The sequence below is a fragment of the Diadema antillarum genome, unplaced genomic scaffold (assembly GCF_040938485.1).
Source record: "Diadema antillarum isolate AM-2024a unplaced genomic scaffold, OU_Dant_1.0 seq00000731_RagTag, whole genome shotgun sequence".
In the NCBI taxonomy this organism is placed as follows: Eukaryota; Metazoa; Echinodermata; class Echinoidea; order Diadematoida; family Diadematidae; genus Diadema; species Diadema antillarum.
The window spans coordinates 697334-718349 of NW_027271632.1; the positions used below are offsets into that span (position 1 = coordinate 697334).

General features: G+C 39.8%; 1 protein-coding gene across 1 annotated transcript in view; it reads right to left on the bottom strand.

Annotated features, from left to right (window-relative positions):
* Positions 1-256: 256 nt before the first annotated feature.
* The window catches only part of LOC139738246 (uncharacterized), a 32054-nt gene continuing 11294 nt past the window's right edge, over positions 257-21016 (bottom strand). Inside the window, exons 2-23 of the mRNA XM_071648900.1 lie at positions 16435-16698; positions 15613-15742; positions 14926-15167; positions 13876-13981; positions 13100-13263; positions 12607-12890; positions 12205-12277; positions 11399-11547; positions 11025-11165; positions 10427-10601; positions 9666-9782; positions 9284-9376; positions 8395-8578; positions 8000-8119; positions 6387-7387; positions 5791-6018; positions 5282-5395; positions 4403-4486; positions 3116-3241; positions 1810-1878; positions 842-1165; positions 257-442 (exon numbers count right to left, since the gene is read on the bottom strand). Of these exons, the coding sequence (XP_071505001.1) occupies positions 257-442; positions 842-1165; positions 1810-1878; positions 3116-3241; positions 4403-4486; positions 5282-5395; positions 5791-6018; positions 6387-7387; positions 8000-8119; positions 8395-8578; positions 9284-9376; positions 9666-9782; positions 10427-10601; positions 11025-11165; positions 11399-11547; positions 12205-12277; positions 12607-12890; positions 13100-13263; positions 13876-13981; positions 14926-15167; positions 15613-15742; positions 16435-16617 (4293 nt within the window). The 5' untranslated portion in view covers positions 16618-16698. The remainder of the gene's footprint in view (positions 443-841; positions 1166-1809; positions 1879-3115; positions 3242-4402; positions 4487-5281; positions 5396-5790; positions 6019-6386; positions 7388-7999; positions 8120-8394; positions 8579-9283; positions 9377-9665; positions 9783-10426; positions 10602-11024; positions 11166-11398; positions 11548-12204; positions 12278-12606; positions 12891-13099; positions 13264-13875; positions 13982-14925; positions 15168-15612; positions 15743-16434; positions 16699-21016) is intronic.

Genomic DNA, 21016 nt, shown 5'->3' on the forward strand with positions numbered 1-21016 from the left:
AGTTCTGATATCACACTGGATGTTTAAATGCACCAAGCTGCTACACCAGCTTTCAAGGTGATGAACATCATACTCTGCAAGGCAACGTTTTCTGAACTGATCTACTACTGGAGAACACCGCCCTCTACAGTTCATCTGCAGCATTGACATCATCCAGCACTGCTGTGTTGGACAGCATGTTGGACATGAATTGGAAGAATCTACCATAATACATCATGTGCAAAGGTGTTATCGCCCATTTACTGCCTCTGTTTTCTCAGACTGCCGCGGGGCAAACTTTGCGGAGGATGTTGAGGTACGCCTGGTTCTTCTCCACCAGGTTGTGACAGTTTCTTTCGGCCGTCTTCTGCCGCTCCTCGGTCAGCTGCAACACCCTCTGCAGCTTGGAGTTTTCCACATACAGCTCTTTGAGCAGCAGGTCATGGCGGGTGGTCTTCGCAAGCTGAATGTATGTAAAAGAAGGACAGTGAAGACACAAGTTCAACAGACTATAACTCTCTTTGAATGAGAAAGACAGAGCCCTGATTATCTAAGTACCCAGACTTTGGCAACAGAAAAGGCTTTGTAAAAGTTACACAGATTTGAAAAACAGAATGTTTTCCCAAAGCATGTCTATGTTGCTGTCTCAGAATAATGTGGTACACAAGAGGTTTTCACCATGGCACATAAAGAGTTAAGGACTAATGGTGCAACAGAATAATCAAAGTTAAGACAATGTACCATATTTACTGATGTGACTGCTGACCAAATGAAGCATCCTATGTTTTTTAGCTGACTGATTTTCCGTTCTCAATTACACGCTTGCTTTCCATAACATGACTTTGGGTGCATCATGTCTTACCTGTTCCTTGAGCTTCTTCATATATTCATCCAGCATGGCCCTCATCTTGGCGTACTTTCTCTCTGCCTCCTCCTTTGCCTTCCTCATCTTCCTGACCTCTGACCCCTCTGTGTCCTTGCTGATGGACCGCGCCCTCTTCAGCTCCTCTCCCCTCTCCTTCAGCTGCCGCTCTACCTCCCCCAGTCTCCCATCCCTCTGGGCAAGCTCCTCCCGGAGGTGGCCCATCTCTTTCTGGAAGTCGGCCGCCTGATGCTGCTTCACTCGCTCCAGCTCTCGCGAGTGCTGCGAGTCGGCAACAGATATCTGCATTTGTAGGTTCATCAGCTGCAAGATGGAGAAGAAGATTACAATAAGATAATCTGATAATGATAGCAAAAACACCTGTACCAAAATTACAGCATGAACAGCCATCAAAAGACCAAGAATGCAGTCCTTTATTCATACGGTAGCTTATTTTTACATTGAAAATGATGCATGTCGAAGGACCTACATATCTTGTTTTGAGCTTTCCATTTCACCTGCTCCTTCTTCCTCTATTCCTGCTACCTGATTCTATGTGGCCCACCACTATAGTCATTACTAGATTGGATGAGCTTCAATCACAAGTAAGACAAACTTCCACATACAGTACAGTCATCAAAACTTCCCTCAATTTGGCATCTTCATAAACATAAATGAAGTATTTGTGTGAGGCAACCATGGACTGATTCATGGCACTAACTGGCAGAAAGATGCAGAACGTGTGAAAAAAACAAAAACTAGCACATTCTCTTCCTCCCACATCCCCTAGATAAATGAGCTATGTTGATACAAACAACTTTGCTTACAGAATCTTATGTCCTGAAATATAACACCTTGTTGCTCATGATATAAGGAGCTCTACTAGGATATTTTACAGTAATCTATAATTGTTTCGTAAATACAAATAATCAAGAGAGGATCCACTGACCACCTTCCTTTTGTATTACCTTTTTGTTGAGATCATCACGTTCATGTTGAAGACGAAGCCTGTCATTTTCCAATGTCATAAGTTTTGTCTGTTGAATAAAACCGGAAGAAAAAAAATCAGCATACAGAGGGGACATTAGAATTGTATGACCTTGAATGCAAACTGATAAGCAATAGTTACGTTCAGACAGTGATCCCTACAAGCGAGGATAGCTATCCTCGAAGATAGGCTCGTAGTTGGGCGCCATGTGGACGCAATCGTTGATAGCTATCTTGAAGTTAACTTGAAGATAGCTATCCACGAGATATCTCAGGGTTAGCGCACTACGTCTATGGCAGCCTGTGTGGTAAGGAAATTTAAAATAGATTTTATCTTTTGACAAAACGGGGCCCAGAACTTGTAGATAAGCGGAGTTAAGGGGGCAGTGAGCCTCTTTGAGGATAAGCTTGGTCATGTGAATGTGCATCGTAGTAAAGGGGCCAGAGTCTATCCTTGAGGATAGCTATCCTCAAGGTTTTAGGGATCACTGTCTGAACGTAACTATTGATTCAAAGCATGCATGGCATATTTGAATCTTGTCAGAGAATGCATGTAAAGTACGCTTATAGAATGTTTCTCGTCTTGGCGTCTGCTGCTTTATATAGGTTTGAAGAAACTTACAGGTTTCCATTTCCTCAAATGAATAGTACTGCCGATCAAGGTGAATGGTGCATCAGTCATTCTTGAGATATACATTATTTTTAAAATGCTTTGAAGTCAATCCTAGCTGAAATTTATTTGACATACAATCATGTTGACAAAACACTCAAACCAATGAAAGATTGAAACCCTTCTCTGAGTATTATATGGTCTACGGAGGAATTGTCGTTGTTTTCCATTTTCTTTTTCTTGTTGAAGTGTTCGCAGTCACCTGCTGAAGAAACTCAACTCCCATGTCACGACTAATGACATTACTGCAACATGTTTGAATTACTAAGGTTGAATGATGACTAAATTATCACTCACATCATTTGGGATGAGGGCATTTAACTCTTTCCAATTTTTTTTTTTTTTCATAAGAGAAGACCATAATGATATCTGCATATTTGAGTCACGGAAATGGAAGACAGTGCAATTATGCAAATCATGAGAGTTTTCAAATGTGCAACACTACAAACTAAAAAAAAGGCAGAAATTTGTGCAAAGACTCTTCAAAGGCACTCACAAAGGCTGGACATCCTGGCAAGAGAAAAGAAGCAGCAAACTATGTTTATGCAAACAGAGCGAGAATTTATACAAAACAGGTGGCTAGATTATAAAAAGGACAAGGGCACAGTGTGTCCAACCTCCAAGTCAGTTTGCTCCTTCTTGGCGGATGATGCCTTCTCCTGCAGCAACTCAAGCTTGTCTTCAGCTCCACTGAGACTTAACTTGAGCAGGTTGCGTTCAGTGGCTACGGCATCAAACAATGACTGGGTGCGGCAATCACAAGCAGAGAGAAAGTTGGGTGCAGGTCATGTTAGGAAAGAAGTAACATTGGTGCAAAAACCAATTTAAAAAAAAAAGAGAGAGAGAAAGAGAGAGAGCTCATTTGCAAAGATTAAAGATAGTGAGCATGCACATATAACTATCCCACTAACCACAACACATCTGTGACAGTATGCAAAAGAACCATCGACACTAGAAAGCAGTATGTAACAGTGAGAAATACACACAGAAACACAATGAATTCTCTACAATAGAAATGTTAAATAGAGCATTGTTCTCCTGAAGGAATGTACTCTAATTAATGCCTAAGCAGTGCATGGAACTCTCAAATTGTATGCTACCAGCAGTCGCATCAAGACTAACCTATATTTGTTACTGTCCTCTAATTCTAATTCAAAATGAACATGTCCTCATGAAATAATATCAAGTGGAATCTTAGTACACAAAAAAGTGAGGACATTTCAACATATTTTTGATCATACAAACAAGGCCTACTTCAGTGGCATAATGACTCTAATGTATTTCAATCATAACATTACAACTGCATAAAGTTTGCATAAATTTGACATTTCTTTGGCCTCTGTTCTAGTTTATTGTATAGTTGGTTTTGGTCCCCCCCCCCAATCATAAAAGCACTTGAGGGCAGTGTTTAACTTCACAACTGGCACAGAAAAAAAAAGTTTGTGAATTATGGTACATATATGCCCACTTCTCTGAAAAATTTCTCGCTGATAGAAGCAGACAAATCTTCCATTTCAGACACAAATCACACATTTACTATTGACATATGAAAGCCTTGCCACACCTTGCAACCCATTGCAATGTGAAGTATACAGTTGCATATAAGGACATCCATATGCAACCTGTTCATCAAGCAATGCTTTCACTGTAGGAAAGACATTGCCTAGTCACGCACAAGCATTTTTACTATTTTAAAAAAAAAAAAAAAAAAAAAAAAGGAAATATCAACGCAAAACAGTAAGTGCTAAGACACAGCATACAGTGACTGCATGAAGTGCAGTGTGACAGACATTTGCAGGTGATAGCAGAGACAAAAGGTGAAAGGTTAAAGTTCTTTTCTAGAAGTAGTGTCATGGCCTTCAATCATAGAGTTATGACCTTTGACACCCTGTAAACCTTCCTACCTTGTCTGGCCTGGCTTCCTGCATGGCAGCCTCCTGAGTCTGTATCTGGACAGCAATTACCGCCTCCTCCTTCGCTACCTCAGCCTGATGGGAGAAGTATGGTGATGGGCGTGAGAAACATATGTCAGTATTTCCATTATTGCATTTTGCTTTTTAACATTCTATCATGAACTGTAAGAAATCATCAGATAGTGAAAGATTACATATCATATTTTTCCACACCTTCATATTTCAGTGCTACCTGCTGAGGAAGTGAATGCTTTAACAGACAACATTCCTTTCTCACTGAAAGGCAATACATGACGAAACATAACAAACCATCTTCATTCCATATTTAATAGCAGCGTCAAAATAACCCCCAAACCAATAACACAAAAACATATCTCACCTCTGGAAATTTGATAGTGTATCACATATAAACAAAAAACTTCAACTCATGTGGAATTCAAAATATGAGAACATGTACACATATACCATGAATGAAAAGAGTAGTGTAATTTACTCAATCATCACAACTACATTTAAATTGTCTCATTTACACTATAAACATATATTAATTTTGTCTGACTGGAGAAATAAATGAACACAGTAATGTCTCAAGTCACAGACTGTTCCTGCTGCCATGCTTTGTGTCAGCAGCTTCTATCATTACAAATTTGGTAAATCTCCCATGCATACTTGATATCCAATGGCTCATCTCAAATCTTGGAATCTCTTCCCTTTCGTAAGACCCTCATGCATAATAATAATCTGTAACACACCATTGCAATATCTGCACTGTAACGTATCTTCATGGTTGACTGAGCGCTACACAACAGACTTCATTCTGTAAGGAGGATGTGGACAGCCTAACAAACCTAAACAAGCATGTCTACAAACCATTCTAAGCTTGTTTTCCAACTGCTCCTTCTCAGCTAGAATCTCTGCCTTTTCATCGTCGTGTGCCTGTTTTATCATGTCCATCTTTTCCTCGTATTCCTCGGTCACTTCCTTCTGCAGAAACAGACAAGCAGCCACATTGAAGACAACTATTATATCATTCTACTCCTCTTCCACAGATATCTACATCAAGAATCACCTTTTTTTTAAAAAATGAACAACAAAACAAATCCAATTGACCCATCTAACTCTGATTTGCAAATCATCACAGAGTAAAAGCTTAAAGTTGACTCAAGTTGTCACTGCCAAACCAAGAGAGGATAAAATGTTGAAAGTTGACTACATTTGAAATGGTAAAATTCATTACTGACAGACTATTACAAGGAAGTTTGCACTCACATAGAGGATATCTATTGTTTGAGAATCATGTGACTATTTTCAAAATGGGAAAATTAGGCTACAAAGAATTTGACACTGACTCTTGAAATCAAGTAAAACCCAAATCTTACCTTGACAGCTCTCTCCACCTCAACCTTTACTGTCATCTCTAGCATGTTCATGTCTCTCTCCGCTTCCTCCCGATTCTGCTCCAGCCGCTGCTCAAACTGGGTCTTGATCTTGGCGTTCTCTGCCTCCCATCGCTCCTTGTCTGACTTCATCCTGTCCTCCAGTTTCTTCTTCTCCTTCTGCAACTTCTCCTCCAATTTCTTGATCTCCTTTTCAAGCTTGCCAACAGCCTATCATAATGACATACGTCACAGTTGATTAGACACAAGAGTATAAAAGATAATACGAATAATGCATCACTAAGTAGGTGAATCTCAAGATTTAAGGCATTCAGCCTTCCTTATTCTTCAGAACGTAAACAGAACACTTTTTTTCATAAACTGTACTGCAACATCACTGCATAAGTGATATAAAATGGCATGCATACATATAGTCACAATAAATGATGACAAGATATTGTCAAATGGAGTGAAAATGTTGATATGACCTCAAAGAGCATTAAGATTATTTATAAGATGATAATTAGTTTTATTCATAAGACGATAATTAGTTTTCCTTTAAAAGTAATCTGTATACGTGCATAATTTTGTGTATTTACCTTGGCATGTTCTTTCTTCATAACCTCCAAACTCTCATCATTCATCTTCATCAAGTCATCTATCTCTTTGCGATGTTTGTCAACCAGCTTGGCCTTTTCTGCCTTGTATTTATCTTCAGCATCGTTCATCTCCCTGTCATGCTTCTCTTGCAGGTGTTCCATCAGCTCTGACTTCTCACCGCTGAGAGCATCGTAGAAATTAGACTTCTCCCTGTCAAACTCCTCCTGCAGGTCCTGCCTGTCCCTGTCCAGTTCCTCGGCCATGGCCTCTTTCTGCTCCTCCAGCTGGATCTGATATTCGTTCTCCACCACCAGTTTGTGCTGGGCGAGGAGGTCGTGGAAGTCCTCCCTGAGCTGTCCCTTGAGGCTCTCCTCTCCCTTCTCCAGGATACCATTCAGCTCGTCCTCTTTCTCTTTCAGCTGGCGCCGGAGTTCACCCCTCTCTTCCTCCATCTTCGCCTCTAAAGCTTCCTTCTCCTCCAGATTTTGCACCTCCATCTCGGTCCGAAGGTTGCGCAGACGCGACTCGCTCTCGTCCCGCACTTGCTGGATCTCTGCGACCAGCGTCGACTTGTCGTCTGTGAGGGCGCTCTCCAGGGAGGAGCGCTCCTCGTCGAACCTCGCCTTCATCTCTGCCAGCTGCTTTTCAAGCTCATCGGCAAACTCGTTCTTCAGCGTTTCTTCCAGGTTGTTCCTCACAATCTCAAACGCCTGCTCAAGTGCCTCCTTCTCCTGTTCAAATTCATCTTTCATTGCAGTTTTCTCCTCCTCAAACTGTTCAAATAACCCTGCCTTTTCATCCGTGAATTCTTTCTCCTGCTCTTCAAGATCTCGGGCCAGCTTTTCGCTCTCCAGCCCGAGTCTATCTTCCATCTCCTTCATCTCATCCCGGTACCTCTTCTCAATCTCTTTACACTCTCTCTCAAAACCCTCTCTGGCTTCTTCAAGCTCCTCAGCATGCTGTTGTTTCAGAGATTCAATCTTGGCTTCAAGTTTAGCTCCTACAGAGGAGAGAAAGACAGAGTAGTATAGCACATTGGACATCAAGATGAACTTAAAGAAGGTAATGTAAGATTCTGCTTTTAGGTGCAGCACAAATATGAACATGATATATTCAGGGTACGAGAACTGATGGGACCCTGCACACAGTGATGGCAAAGCAAATAAATATTGGCTGCATCATTGTGTAGTCAAAGCCTATGACAAAGCATCAAATGATGTTATATGATCATTACACAATTTTATATCAGTTCTTTTTTTCACATGGCCAAGTAGATACTTATTCTGGGCATTTGCCTGTTTCATTAACCTTACCAAGTCATACAAGTAAGAAGAAAATTTAAAGAGAAATATTCTTTCTGGCATCCTGGTAATTGAACATGCAATTAAAGATTTAAATCGAGGTACATTCCTGAAATCAAAATGAAAAATAAAGAGAGAGTTTAGATCAACATAAAACACCTAATTATATGGATTTATATAGATCATATATCAATTACACAATAGGCTCTTTAAGTACCTGTATGACAGCACAGCAGAGAAGGTACATGATATCACATGTAGTTTAAACATTTAGAATCAAGTTAGTAACAGTTCAAGAAATACATGCTTACTTTCTACTTCAAACCGCTTCAGTTGCTCCTCACTTTCCTCATCCTCTTCTGGAATGCCAGTGACTTTCGGGAGACGTCTCTTGGACTTTGGATCCAGCTCCTCCAGGTCAGAGTCATTTTCTGAGGAAAAGCACAAATGTGAAAAGATATTTTACAAGTCACTTCAAATCCTCCCAATTTATTGCTTTCATCCTTTCCAGCAGTATCTCAATCTAAACACCACAAAGTTTGCAATGTACAATGAAATTCTTACAGATCTCTGTTTCACTACACAAATGCCTTTTGCTTCACCTTTTGAAGTTCATGACATAGAATGACTATGACGACAAATTTTTCCCTTATAACACGGTTCAGCTGACCCATTGTGAAATGACCAGAAATGCTCCCGTTCTCACCCGAGGAAGAGTTCTGTTGGCGCTTGATAACGTTCGGCCTGTTGGTGTAGTCTGACAGGACTGAGCCCCCTCTTCGGGGCTGGCTCTGCAGCTTGCTCCCCTTGCGACGCACCTTCCTCTCAGAGGCCTGGTGCTTCAGGAGTTCATTCTCCTGGGTGAGCTCATCAACACGGTCTTGCAGAGTCTGATGATAAAGACCAAGTCAAGAAGACTGAGATAAATCAGTTGGGCAGGCATATCTAACTGAAAATATTCTCTTACTAGAGATAACAGAATATGAAATTAACGGGCTTCTAATGTACTTAAAATCACAATCACTCCCTTCATCACTAAAACTACTATCAAGGCTGTAACTCCTACAACTACTATTACAATTATTAACCACCAATAACTACAACTAGTATTACTTCTACTTCTTCCACTACCACCACCACCACCACCACCACCACCACCACCACCACCACTACTACTACTACTACTACTACTACTACTACTACTACTACTACTACTACTACTACTACTACTACTACTACTACTACTAGTACTACTACTACTACTACCACTACCACTACTACTACTACTACTACTACTACTATTACTACTACCTCTACCACCACCATCACCACCACTACTACTAATGCAATTATCACTACTACTACCACTAAAACTATCATTACTGCTGCTGATGCTACTATTACCATGAATGCAAGGCAGGATATATCTCTTCACAGCAAATGCAACAGGAGGTGATATCAAAGATGTGATGTGGGCAGTTTGAGAACAAGCTGGAGGCTACATTACTATTAGATTCACTGTAACAAAGACACACACACACACACACACACACACACACAAAGCAGTGGATAAACAAAAAAATCCATGTACATACCCTTGTAAGTTCCTGCAGATCTCTGAGACTTTGCTCATAGTATTCTTCCTGCTGCTTAGAAACGCCATCTCTGCTGGTCTCCAAGTCAGCCAACTGTGAAGAGAATATCATGGCAATTGAGAACATGACACACATTTTATGATTTCCATGCAAAATATGACCAGCCAAGTCCACTATACAAAGTGTATTGGTTTAATCACACTAGATGCAGATTTTGAATGGATATTTCACATGGGGTTTATGCAGTAGACAGGCAGATAAAACAAAAATGGCTAAAACTCACCAAGGCCTGTATGTCAAAGATTATAAAAAGAGCTTTGAAGAATATCTCAGAAACTCATCATGAGAAAAAAAAAATGAAACCTTGAGGAGGAGAACTCACCCTCTCTTCCAGCTCAGCAAAACCATCAAGGTCTCTCTGTTGCTTTGTGATGACCTTCTCACTCTCAAGAAGCCTCTCAGCTGCTTCATTCAGCTCCTGCTCCATCCGATTATTATCCTAAGTTGGCGACAACAAATAGTATGCTTTCTGAATACATATCACAGTTGCGATTTGAGGAACAGACAATTATTGTACACAGCAGTATAGAATGGCTGCACATTTCATCCACTGGTGTATTTTTTATATCTCAGAGAGTAAGAATTCATATATTTTACAGAGCACTGTGGGGAAATTAGCATCGCATTGCCGATTGCTTTAGCAGCAACTTTTTATTTTCACTATATTTTTGACCATCTTTGCTGCGCCCAAGCCCCCCCCCCCCCCCCCAAAAAAAAAAAAAAAAAAACCAGGACAACAACAATAAAACTTCCCAGGACAAGCAATTTCTGGTATAAAGAAGGATTTCAGATATTTTACAAAAACTGCCTAGGTGGTTTTTCAATGTACTTTGGAAACTATAAAATGTTTGCAGCATGATAGATACTGTATCAAGAGGGCTACACCCTAAATTGCTTTGTATATATAGAATACATGACTGCTATTTTTTTTTTTTTTTCATTTTTTCAGTTAAAAGGATGTTGCATTTAAAAGTGAATACTGAAATCAATTTTAAATGACACTGGTGGTTGAAGTGGGTGAATCCAATCTCTGAGAATCCATTTGACATTAAATCCAGCCCACTGCTGCCCAGGTTCTCTAACCTCCATCATGGTCTGGTAGCGCTCCTTCATGAGTCCCTCATCCGACCTCAGCTGGTCCATCTCCACCAGGAGCTTGGAGGTCTGGTTGGAGGCCTGGGAGGTCAGCATCTCTCGCTCCTTCTCCACCTGAGCTTGGAGGACATTGATCTTCTCCTGGTACTTCCTCTCTGTCTCCCTGAGGGCAGCATCACACACATAAACACACACATAAATTTATTCCTTTTCCACAGATGAATTCCTGTGCAAACAGGCTTGGTGTTAGAATTTCCCCCAACTTTATCAGAAATTATCAGTCCCACAGGTGCTCAACTCTGAAAAAAAAAATAATTAGATCCTCTCAATGATTTTTATTTCTCTCTCTCTCTCTTCTACTCAATCATGAATCTAATTCGTTCTAATCATAGGTAAAATTGCATATGACTTAATTCTACAAGAAATAACTTGGAGCCAGTAAATGAAAACTAATACTCATTAACTGAAATATTGTATGATTCTAATTTTAAAGAACTGAGCAAACTCTAACTCCTGAACAATTATATTCAGACAAAAAAAAAAAAAAAAAAGAAGGAAAGCAGAAATTAATGATAGCCAAACTAACCTAAGCTTTTTCTCATTGGTCTTTTCAATGGTGGCATGGCGGTCGTCAATTTCCTGAACAAGCGCCTGGTTCTGCCTGTTGGCCTCAGCAATGTCCAGCTTCAGCTTATCTCGTTCTGCCGTCAACTGGTCAGTCTGGGATCTGGATGAAGAGTAACATGGAGAACGGATGCTAGTCTTATTTGCTGAACATGATTGACATGCACAGAAATAGAACGTAATCACCCTACATTTGGTGGTATCAAGCACATGTATGTGCAATTCACAATCAGCTCAATGAGTTCAATGTAGAACGAACACCTATTATGTGATAAGATTTGAGTTGATTTACCGAAAGATGTGCAAACCAGTGGAAGGGATGTAATCGACACTCACTTGAGGTATTTGACTTCACTCTGGTAGGAAGTGAGAGCTGCCTGGTAGACACCATTGTTTTCACCGGTCGTCATGAGAACGTTGTCCAGTGCCATGGAGAGGTCCTGCAGGTTGACCCGCCCACTTGGATCAGTGTCCATCTCCAGTGCCTTGATTACGTAGTCGGGTAAAGGGACAATATGTTTATATTCAATAGGCTTCAGGATTGTAAGTGAGAAATGAATCCTCTGATCCCAACTTTCTGGCACATTCTAGCATTAGAATCTTTAGCACATAATGAATATATACCTTGGTTAATATATGCACAGAGAAATAAATACAAGTTATTATGAGCACAAACAGATATACATTGCATGATAACAAAATAAGAATGTAGGTCCATAAATTGGGCTAGATGTTTTTTACTGCAGAGTAGGGTAAACTACAACTACACAGGAACTTTTATTACAGCACTTGATTTAATTACATTTAAGTGTCTTTCAGAGTTAAATTTTGCTTTGTTGAGAGGGGACACTAATTTCTGAGAAATATCAAACAGTCCATGAAATGAATTCATGACAATGTGAAGGAGGCAGCAGTATAAACAAGAAGAAGTATGGAACACTTTAACACTTTGCAGCAAATTCCGAATTCCCAGTCTCAATATCACCATTTTTTTTTTCTTCATATCAAATAAATCAACGCCTCATCTAATATTGAAACACTATCTTGATACCTGGCAATGAGAACTGGACTAATAACATACTCTGAATTTTGTTTATCATCACTTTGAATGCCCCTTTTTAGAATGTACATTCTCATCTTACCTCTAAAATTTCATGAGGATTGTGAATTCCTTGATCCTCTAGCTGCTCCGCCACAGCATCAAGGGTAGCAAACCTGTAAAAAATAAAACAGAAAAAAAAAAACGTAAAATGATCTTCAACAAGTATGGTGCAGAGGCACAATGAATGCTGCCACATTTATCAGGTTTATCTGGACAATCACCTTCTGTCTCCATCTTCAGCCTTGATAGTTAAAAGTGTGCTGCAGTTAGCCTCCAATTTTAAGATATAAAGTGTACTCTACCTATTAGATGACATGGAACAATCATAGTGAACGAGATTATTAAGGTCAGAAAATGGGTATTCTTTAGATGCAATACAATCTAACACTACGAGAATGCACACTCATGTGAGCACAGACAGTTGCATTGTGGGACAACTCACCCCGTGTTCTCTGGATCCAGCATGCTGAACAGCTTGGCATAAGACTGGTTGAGGAGCAGGGAAGGTGTAGCCGTCCGAAAGATGGGGTCGTCCATAGAGCTACCCATCACGGACATCCGCCACTTGGCCTTCTGGGCATTCAGCAAGCTTGGGGTGGGTGCCATCGGGGTCAGCGGAGCCGGCGTGCGGATGCCCGCCGTCCTGAAGAGACCGTCGAGGAATTCCTCAAAGCCAACCCTGCCATCCTGGTCGCGGTCCAACTTGTTGAATAAATTACTCAGTTCCTGCACCAAATGAGTACAAAAGTACAAAACTGAGGAAAGGCATTCCCTATATGACAAACACCAAGATGAAGTTTTTCATTAGATGTCATATCAAAGACTTAGATTCATCATATCTCATTTATTCTGATCTTTCTTTTCATTATAATACTGCACTGTTATATTGCATCGCAGACAAGCTGTAAGAAATGAAACGGCACTCTCAAACTCACATTCCTGTCCATGTCCTCCATACCGATGTGTTCACACACCACAGCCAGCTCATTAATGTCCAGATAGCCATCCTTCCCCACCCCAACCTCTTCCCAAATTGCCTGGACTTGCTCCGACTCCGATGGACCCTGTTCATAGACACTCATAGATGCATTCAGCTGACCTACATGATGAGAAGTTACCACACAGACATATAAATATGTTATACAGTATATGTATGTATCTTCACAAATTTCTAAACAATTCAAAAATATTTCTGTGGTAAACTGGCAAAGCAGTTAAGTCTTTCTGGTTCATATTGTCACAGACATTTAATTTACACCTTAAATGAATTCACACTTTCATTTGAATAAGACCTGCTTTGGGGCTTTTTTGACAAACAGATTCACTGAAACTACATTTGCAAGCGAAGTCATTAGCTGAATTACACTTTGGTTCACACCAGAGTACATTTCAAGGATAGTTCCATGGAGCCGACTTGCACATTGTTAAATTCCATAAATCCCCTAAAATATCAATCCTGAAACAAAAATGCTCCTTCTACAAATAGGTTAAAAGCTCCCATCAAAATATGACATCTTTTTCTGAAGAAATGGAGAAGTCTATAACACTATATATCATGGCAAATCTGGCCATGAGACTTCTTTTTTTCGAAAAATGGATATCAGAATTGTAAATTTTTTTGCTTAATATAACCTTCCTTATATAGAGTATTTAGAGAGAAAAGCAGAAACTGGTTAAGAAGTACACTTAGGTAGGCATTCTTATTTCTTACCTTCTGCCTCAAAAGTTTCATTACGGATGACAGGAATTTGCTTCTGTGGACCTGACTGATTAAGGGACTGGCCATACCGGTCATCTTGGTCCAATGCATTGTCCACCTGTGAAGAGGACGATTGGCAGAAGATGATAAGAATATAATTAAGAATAGCGAGTATCAGCAGGAGAAGAAAAAAAAAGAAGAAAAAGGAGTAAACAGAGGAGCCAAAAGAGAGATAACAAATGAAAAAATAATGTGAAAGATGATGAGTGGATTGAGTGATAGTGAGTACATGGAGATAAAGAAGAGAAGAGTAGTTGGAGGAATGAAGGAGGAGAAAATGGAGGATGATGAGGAGTGGATGAAGGAAGATCAGGATAAGATGGATTAATGAAAAAGTAAATGAGTAGATGAAGAAATCAGTGACAAGGAGCAGGTCACGTGAAAGGATGAAAAGAAGGATGGGTAAATTGTGAATAACCCCTTTCACACAAAAATACTGGCTAATCTGAATGAATGTACACATATCTGCAGATTTAAGTATTCTACAGAGTCACATGTTGCATACAGTACTTGACATAACCACAGCATTTTATTGTCTTCACAGCATCAAAGCTTATATTTGATATCAACAACCTCTGTACTGTGTCCTGATATCTTGTTCTGTCCTATTTACTCATTTCATTTTGATACAGTGGAATGAAATATTAACTAAATCAATCATAAATCTCGGAGTGAAATATAACTAAATCAATCATAAATCTAGGAGTGCATGAAAAAGCTTTGACAACCCTAGTATAAAGATTATCTCACAAACACAACTGGCATAAAATTGTTCAAGAAAGCTGCTGTAATGTACTGAAATCAAATAAATTTAATAAATAAAGTCACACACATAATACATATGAAATCACAATACTTTTCAACACGAAAAATCAATGCAAACCAAAAAATCTCAAATTGATACACCAGTATTTTGATTAATTTCGAATTACCTTTGTAGAATCCTATAATTACACATTTGGTTGGGAGAGCATTCCAAAAACAGTGATTCTTTTTCCATACCTCCGGCCTGTCATCTGTATGCGACTTGCTCCTTTTACTACTGCTGTTCTCGCTCGCTTCGTAAATTGATTTCGTCGGAACCCCAAGTTCCTCCGCCAGAGACTTTGCATCCAGTTGACTGCTGAGGAGATCAGCATCCACATCCGAGTAGTCGGCAGTGACCTCAAAGTCAGGCTTTGATCTCCTGCCATACCTCCTTCCATCTTTGACATACTTTGGTGAAACTTCTTCCATCATATCCACTGAAACAATATACAATATCAAATTAATAAAGAAACAAACGGAATGAAAATTTAGCCACAAAAAACAACAATTGAATGCGCTCGAACCTCTTTACAATCATTAAAGCTACAAATGGTTGAATAAAGTGTTTCCAACAGACATCATAAAGACAGTTGGTAAAGGGTTCGATGAAACATTGGTGCAATTTGTCCTTATGCCACAAATCACTGTCAACCAGGGTGATACATCCTGCTCCAAGTCCAGAACAGATTTAGGGAAATGTTATTGTACTTCAGTATAGACTCTCATGAGGTGGAACAAGACTCAAATACTGTTTAAGGTGCAACTGCTAGCAAAACCATGCTAGAAGTACTGGTGTGTCCTTTGAAACCACATGTGACTACCATACATTATGATACAATGAAATGAGAGAGATGTTCCATCATGTAAAACTCTGTTACAAACCTGAATTTGGCACACTCTGCAGGCTGTATTCCTGGTCAATGTCAAGGCTGGCATCCCCTTCTAGACCCTCAAGGTCTACTGTCGAGGACAGCACCATCACAAATGCCTCTTTGAATGTGTCAAAATCCACCTTTAAAATATAAGAATAAGTTTAGGAAAGTTGTGCAGTTATGATTGTGCCACAGAGATCAAGGTGACCATCTAGGGTTCCTCAGTTCTCAGCCTACAACACAATTACCTCTTTCAGCACATACATGTATGACAACATCATGTTGCTGTATCTAAAATGTACACTGTATATTTCTTGATATATGTGGACAACATTGGTATATGTCAGTAACGTGAACAACTGTAAAGAACACTTTATTCCAGTGTTACATTCAGTACAAGTATACTGAGAGATATATCATCAGGTTAGGAAAAGGCATAGTTTCAACAAACTCTGGAGAATATACCTCAACTTCCTTCACTAATTTCTGTTCAGATATGAAAATAATGCATCATGAATCATTGCTTTAAAATCAAATCACCAATTATGAACCAACACATTAAAAAAAATAGTATAATTGTCTCCCCACAAACCACAGAATGGAATGCAATTGGAAATATATATACACATAAACATATGCACCTATTAGTAACTTCTGTTTGGCACACAATTCACCATAACTCATTTATTCTGTATCTTCAACAGCTTCATAAGATGAAAATGACAAAGAAGCATGAAAATAATGTACTGACAAACAAGCAACATAAGGCAATAAACAAGCCCTCCACATATTTGACTTTGTGAGTGACAATGTATTGATCAGTGATACACACCAGCTTGGAATCATCATGGCCGATAAGCTGCTCCAAGAGGAGATCCACCTGTCCCTCCAGCTGAAGCTTACTGCACAGGTCCACCAGGGCATCCCTGCCAATGTAGCCACGCCCATCGGTGTCACACGAGGCGAAGAGGTCCTTCAGCTGGGTCACATACACATCCTCATCGGCATCATCCATGGTGGATGGTTGCCGGTCAAATCACTCGGCTGCTTGCACCTTATGCACTGTGTGTTACAGGTGTGTTGCTTTTGTTACACTCTGCAAAGGAGAGACAAGGGGCACAGGTATTTGTGATTTTCTGACACACTTTGTGCCAATTGCAGAAAGAGGCTACTGGCACAAGAGCTTGAGTGATGGTAAACCATGCTTGCACCTACATTTTAAATTCACAAAAATTTTTTTTTTTACACTGCAACAGCAAGGTCTTCATGCATTAAATTATTCTATATTCAGTTATAGAGACTAGTTTCTTGTGCAATTTAAAAGTCATTATGGCACTCATCCAGCCACATGTGTTGAATGCAGGAAATACTTGGCAATGGAAACTCGCTGCATAGTGTATTGTCATCTACATTAAGACAGGTAAGATCTAAGAAGTGAAAATATATATTTTTTTTAATGAAAAATGTACTGCATGCCCATATAAATTAGAGATCATTCCCTTGAATACACACTTCCAAAATAACAGCTATTCACTACAATTTAGGACGGACATTGCGATCGTAATTGAAAGCAAGTCAACAAGACAAATATATGCATTAATCATGTAATTACAGCAATTGAATGAACAGCACTTGGTAAGTTGGACCAGGGAGGTCCCACCTCCCTGGTTGGACTGATCCTGCAACAAATATGTATGTCTACAAATAAAAAATGCATTTTACAGTTACGCACATGCAATCAATGCTGATGTAAGGGCATAAGTACTCTTCACTTTACCCATACTTTGTTAGATAACTTGCATCTCACTCTATGGGTAATAATGGTACCTTGGTAATCTACAAAACAAGACAGGTCTAATTACACCGAAGTCACTTCCATCTAACATGCGGTTCATGCTGGTGCCCGGTAGATCCTACAAACACAACAACCAGGATGTGAGCCCCAGCCCAAGGCTTTTGTTATTCTTTGCCTTTTAACAGGAGGCTGAGGGCCATTTGTGTCCCATTCCAACTACATGGATTATGTCCCAAGCAAGGAGCTTTGTTTCATACAGCCGATCAGTTACTGCTGGCCACTTGTAAGAGCTCAGACTTTACAGCCATGATGGACTCTCTGTTGATAATCAACAACATTCAAAGCAACTCCTCTTCACTGCTCCACTGAATCCTGAATCTGTGTCACACCTGATTGCACAACCTGCTTTCATGGCTAGCTCCTTCTTGGGAAATATCCAGGAATAGTCAAGAATGTGACACCAGTGAAAAAGAACAGCTTATAAAGAGGTCTGGGTCTGGTCTAGAAACTCTTTTGACACACAGTAACAAAGAGGATTATACTTGGTTAAATGGAAACAGGGACAAAATAAGAAAAAAGAATTGAAGAAGAAAAAGAAACTTCAGCATCAGGTAGACCCAACAATATATCACAAGTTTGAACACAACATACACGTCTCAGGCTTAACCCACCATGGGGATGCTATCCAACTTCATTGCAGGTAGTAACTATTGTACTACACAAAGAACAACTATCTGGTAAAATGATTTCAGGCCTTTGTGTGTGTGTGTGTGTGATTGGCATGGTTGCTTATCAAATGAGAATTTCCTAAATGAGAAAGCTATATTGCAATGACAGCACTGAATTATAAGCAATGTCTATGCCAATCAGAAAGAACAACAGAAAATTATATTTACACAATTCAAATGCCAGTGAGTCAACTAAAGCTGTGTCTGAGCAGCTGCCACTCACATGGCTGTCAGATCATGATTGCATTTTTGAAGACACTATTTGCTGTGATCATGAAATGTGAAATTGAAATAATGTAAGAGTAACCTTTTTCCTCACAAGAAGAAAGATGGCTAATGACTTTGAGTCTGCTCAAGAAAATATTGATACTTCTCTCTCTCTCTCAAATGTGTCTACTGACATTGAAATTTGATACAGCCACTGCTGTTTGAAGTTAAGAAGAGAGAATAAGGATATCAATGGAGGTACACTGTGTATCACATTCACAGGATTAAAATGACCACTTGAGAATTACCTAAATGAGGCTTTGCCATGCATCAATATACTAAAAAGTTTATAGTTAGGGTTCTAACCTTTTTCAAAATTTGTGGATATGAGTTTATGCACTTTCAATTTTATTAAAACAAACTTCTTCTGGGGGCATTTTTTTCTTCTTCTAAAACCTTTCTCATCTTAAATGAACAATACATTTCAAGTTAGGAAATTTCAATATATGTTAGTACAGTTAAATTAAAAGAGTAGACCTTGCAATAAGCAGCTTAAATATACATGTAGCTATAATGGGAGAACCATTCTCGACTAGCACTTGTGCTATTAACTTTTGGTTCCCCCTTTAACAACATTATCTTCTGTTTTTCTATTTTTTCCAGAACCTTTGTCTATGCATATATGTCTACATTACATACCAGGTACTTATTCATTCTCTTTGCCTTTTCAGCGATAAATGTATCACAATGAAACTAAAACTATTATACCACATGTATTGTTATGTAAGACAAGGAAAAGTAGAAATTACGCGGTGCGTAATATATGTCCCCGCCGGAAGTAGCATTTTGTAGCAAAATGTGCAATATAGGTAAAAAATCAAGGTCAAAGGTCAAAGAAGTCAAAGGTCAAAATTCTGTGTAAAAGTTTTGAAGCCTTCACCTAGTGCCATCACATAAAGCAAACGGAATCGAAATCGGGTTAGAAATGGCGAAGGAGTAGCATTTTATAGCCAATGTACAATACAGGTCAAAAATCAAGGTCAAAGGTCAAAGAAGGCAAAGGTCAAAATTCTGTGTAAAGTTTTGAAGCCCTCACCTAGTGCCATCACATAAAGCAAACGGAATCGAAATCGGGTTAGAAATGGCGAAGGAGTAGCATTTTGTAGCCAATGTACAATACAGGTCAAAAATCAAGGTCAAAGGTCAAAGAAGGCAAAGGTCAAAATTCTGTGTAGAAGTTTTGAAGCCCTCACCTAGTGCCATCACATAAAGCAAACGGAATCGAAATCGGGTTAGAAATGGCGAAGGAGTAGCATTTTGTAGCAAAATGTACAATATAGGTCAAAAATCAAGGTCAAAGGTCAAAGAAGGCAAAGGTCAAAAATTCTGTGTAGAAGTTTTGAAGCCCTCACCTAGTGCCATCACATAAAGCAAACGGAATCGAAATCGGGTTAGAAATGGCGAAGGAGTAGCATTTTGTAGCAAAATGTACAATATAGGTCAAAAATCAAGGTCAAAGGTCAAAGAAGGCAAAGGTCAAAATTCTGTGTAGAAGTTTTGAAGCCCTCACCTAGTGCCATCACATAAAGCAAACGGAATCGAAATCGGGTTAGAAATGGCGAAGGAGTAGCATTTTGTAGCAAAATGTACAATATACAGTATCTGTCACAATAAAGTTTCACCTAACGTTTCACCTAACGTTGGTGTCGTGAAAATTGTCCTGGCTAACGTTAGCTAACGAAAGCTAACGTTAGCGATCGATACCTAACGTTAGCTATCGATACTGTAGCTAACGTTAGCAAGCTGGCAGCTAACGGTAGATGCCAGCTAACGTTAGCTAGCTGGCAGCTAACTGTTTGTGTATTGGCTCGATGGAAACTCGTGCACCGGACTCGAGTACTAACGTTAGAGTTTTCTCGGTTCCGAAAAGCGAATTCGCGATCGTGATTTTTTCTTCTTTGCTTTCGGAACGGAAAACTCGGAAGCGCGGCGGCGGTGCCGCACGCTTCCACCACCTGCAGGTCGCGTCACAGAGGTAACTTCTTCCAGATACTGCACTAGATCTAGGTCTCGTAAAATCTCAGACCTACGTTGCATCAATCATGCATAACTATAAGAAATACGATTAATCTTCGATAAGCTCACTCGATATCTCGGTCCTGAAGGCATCGGGAATTCGTAGTGCTTGCTCGATTGAGCGTAACTTTGCTAGTGGACAGTTTATCAAGTAAATTAACGCTCCTGTGGTGCATGGATCGAGCTGCGAGCATAATCGTGCCTCGTATCATTCCTAACGTTACAGGCAATACAGCGTACACTGTTACAGGCAGTCTGATTGATGCCTTCTCATTCACGTTCTTACTGTTACTATGTCACTGCATTCGACTGTGTAGCTGTAACTGTTAGTGCATTCGGCCTTCCTAACATTAACGTTAGACTTCTTCGTTGGATAGCTGTGTACGTTGCGTTTTATATAGCGAGCTCGCGAGTTAAGTATGGACACAATACAAAATGTACCACGCCACCGCACATTAATGTCTCTGCATACAATAGCTGGTAGCGAACACGTGTTGATGTCGATCAGTCTGTGAGCTGAGATTTCATTGCGCAATTGCGTAGCACGCGGCGCATGGCACTGCTGGGCCCGCGTGGCAACCTGTAGTGCAGGTGTGTGTACCTTGACC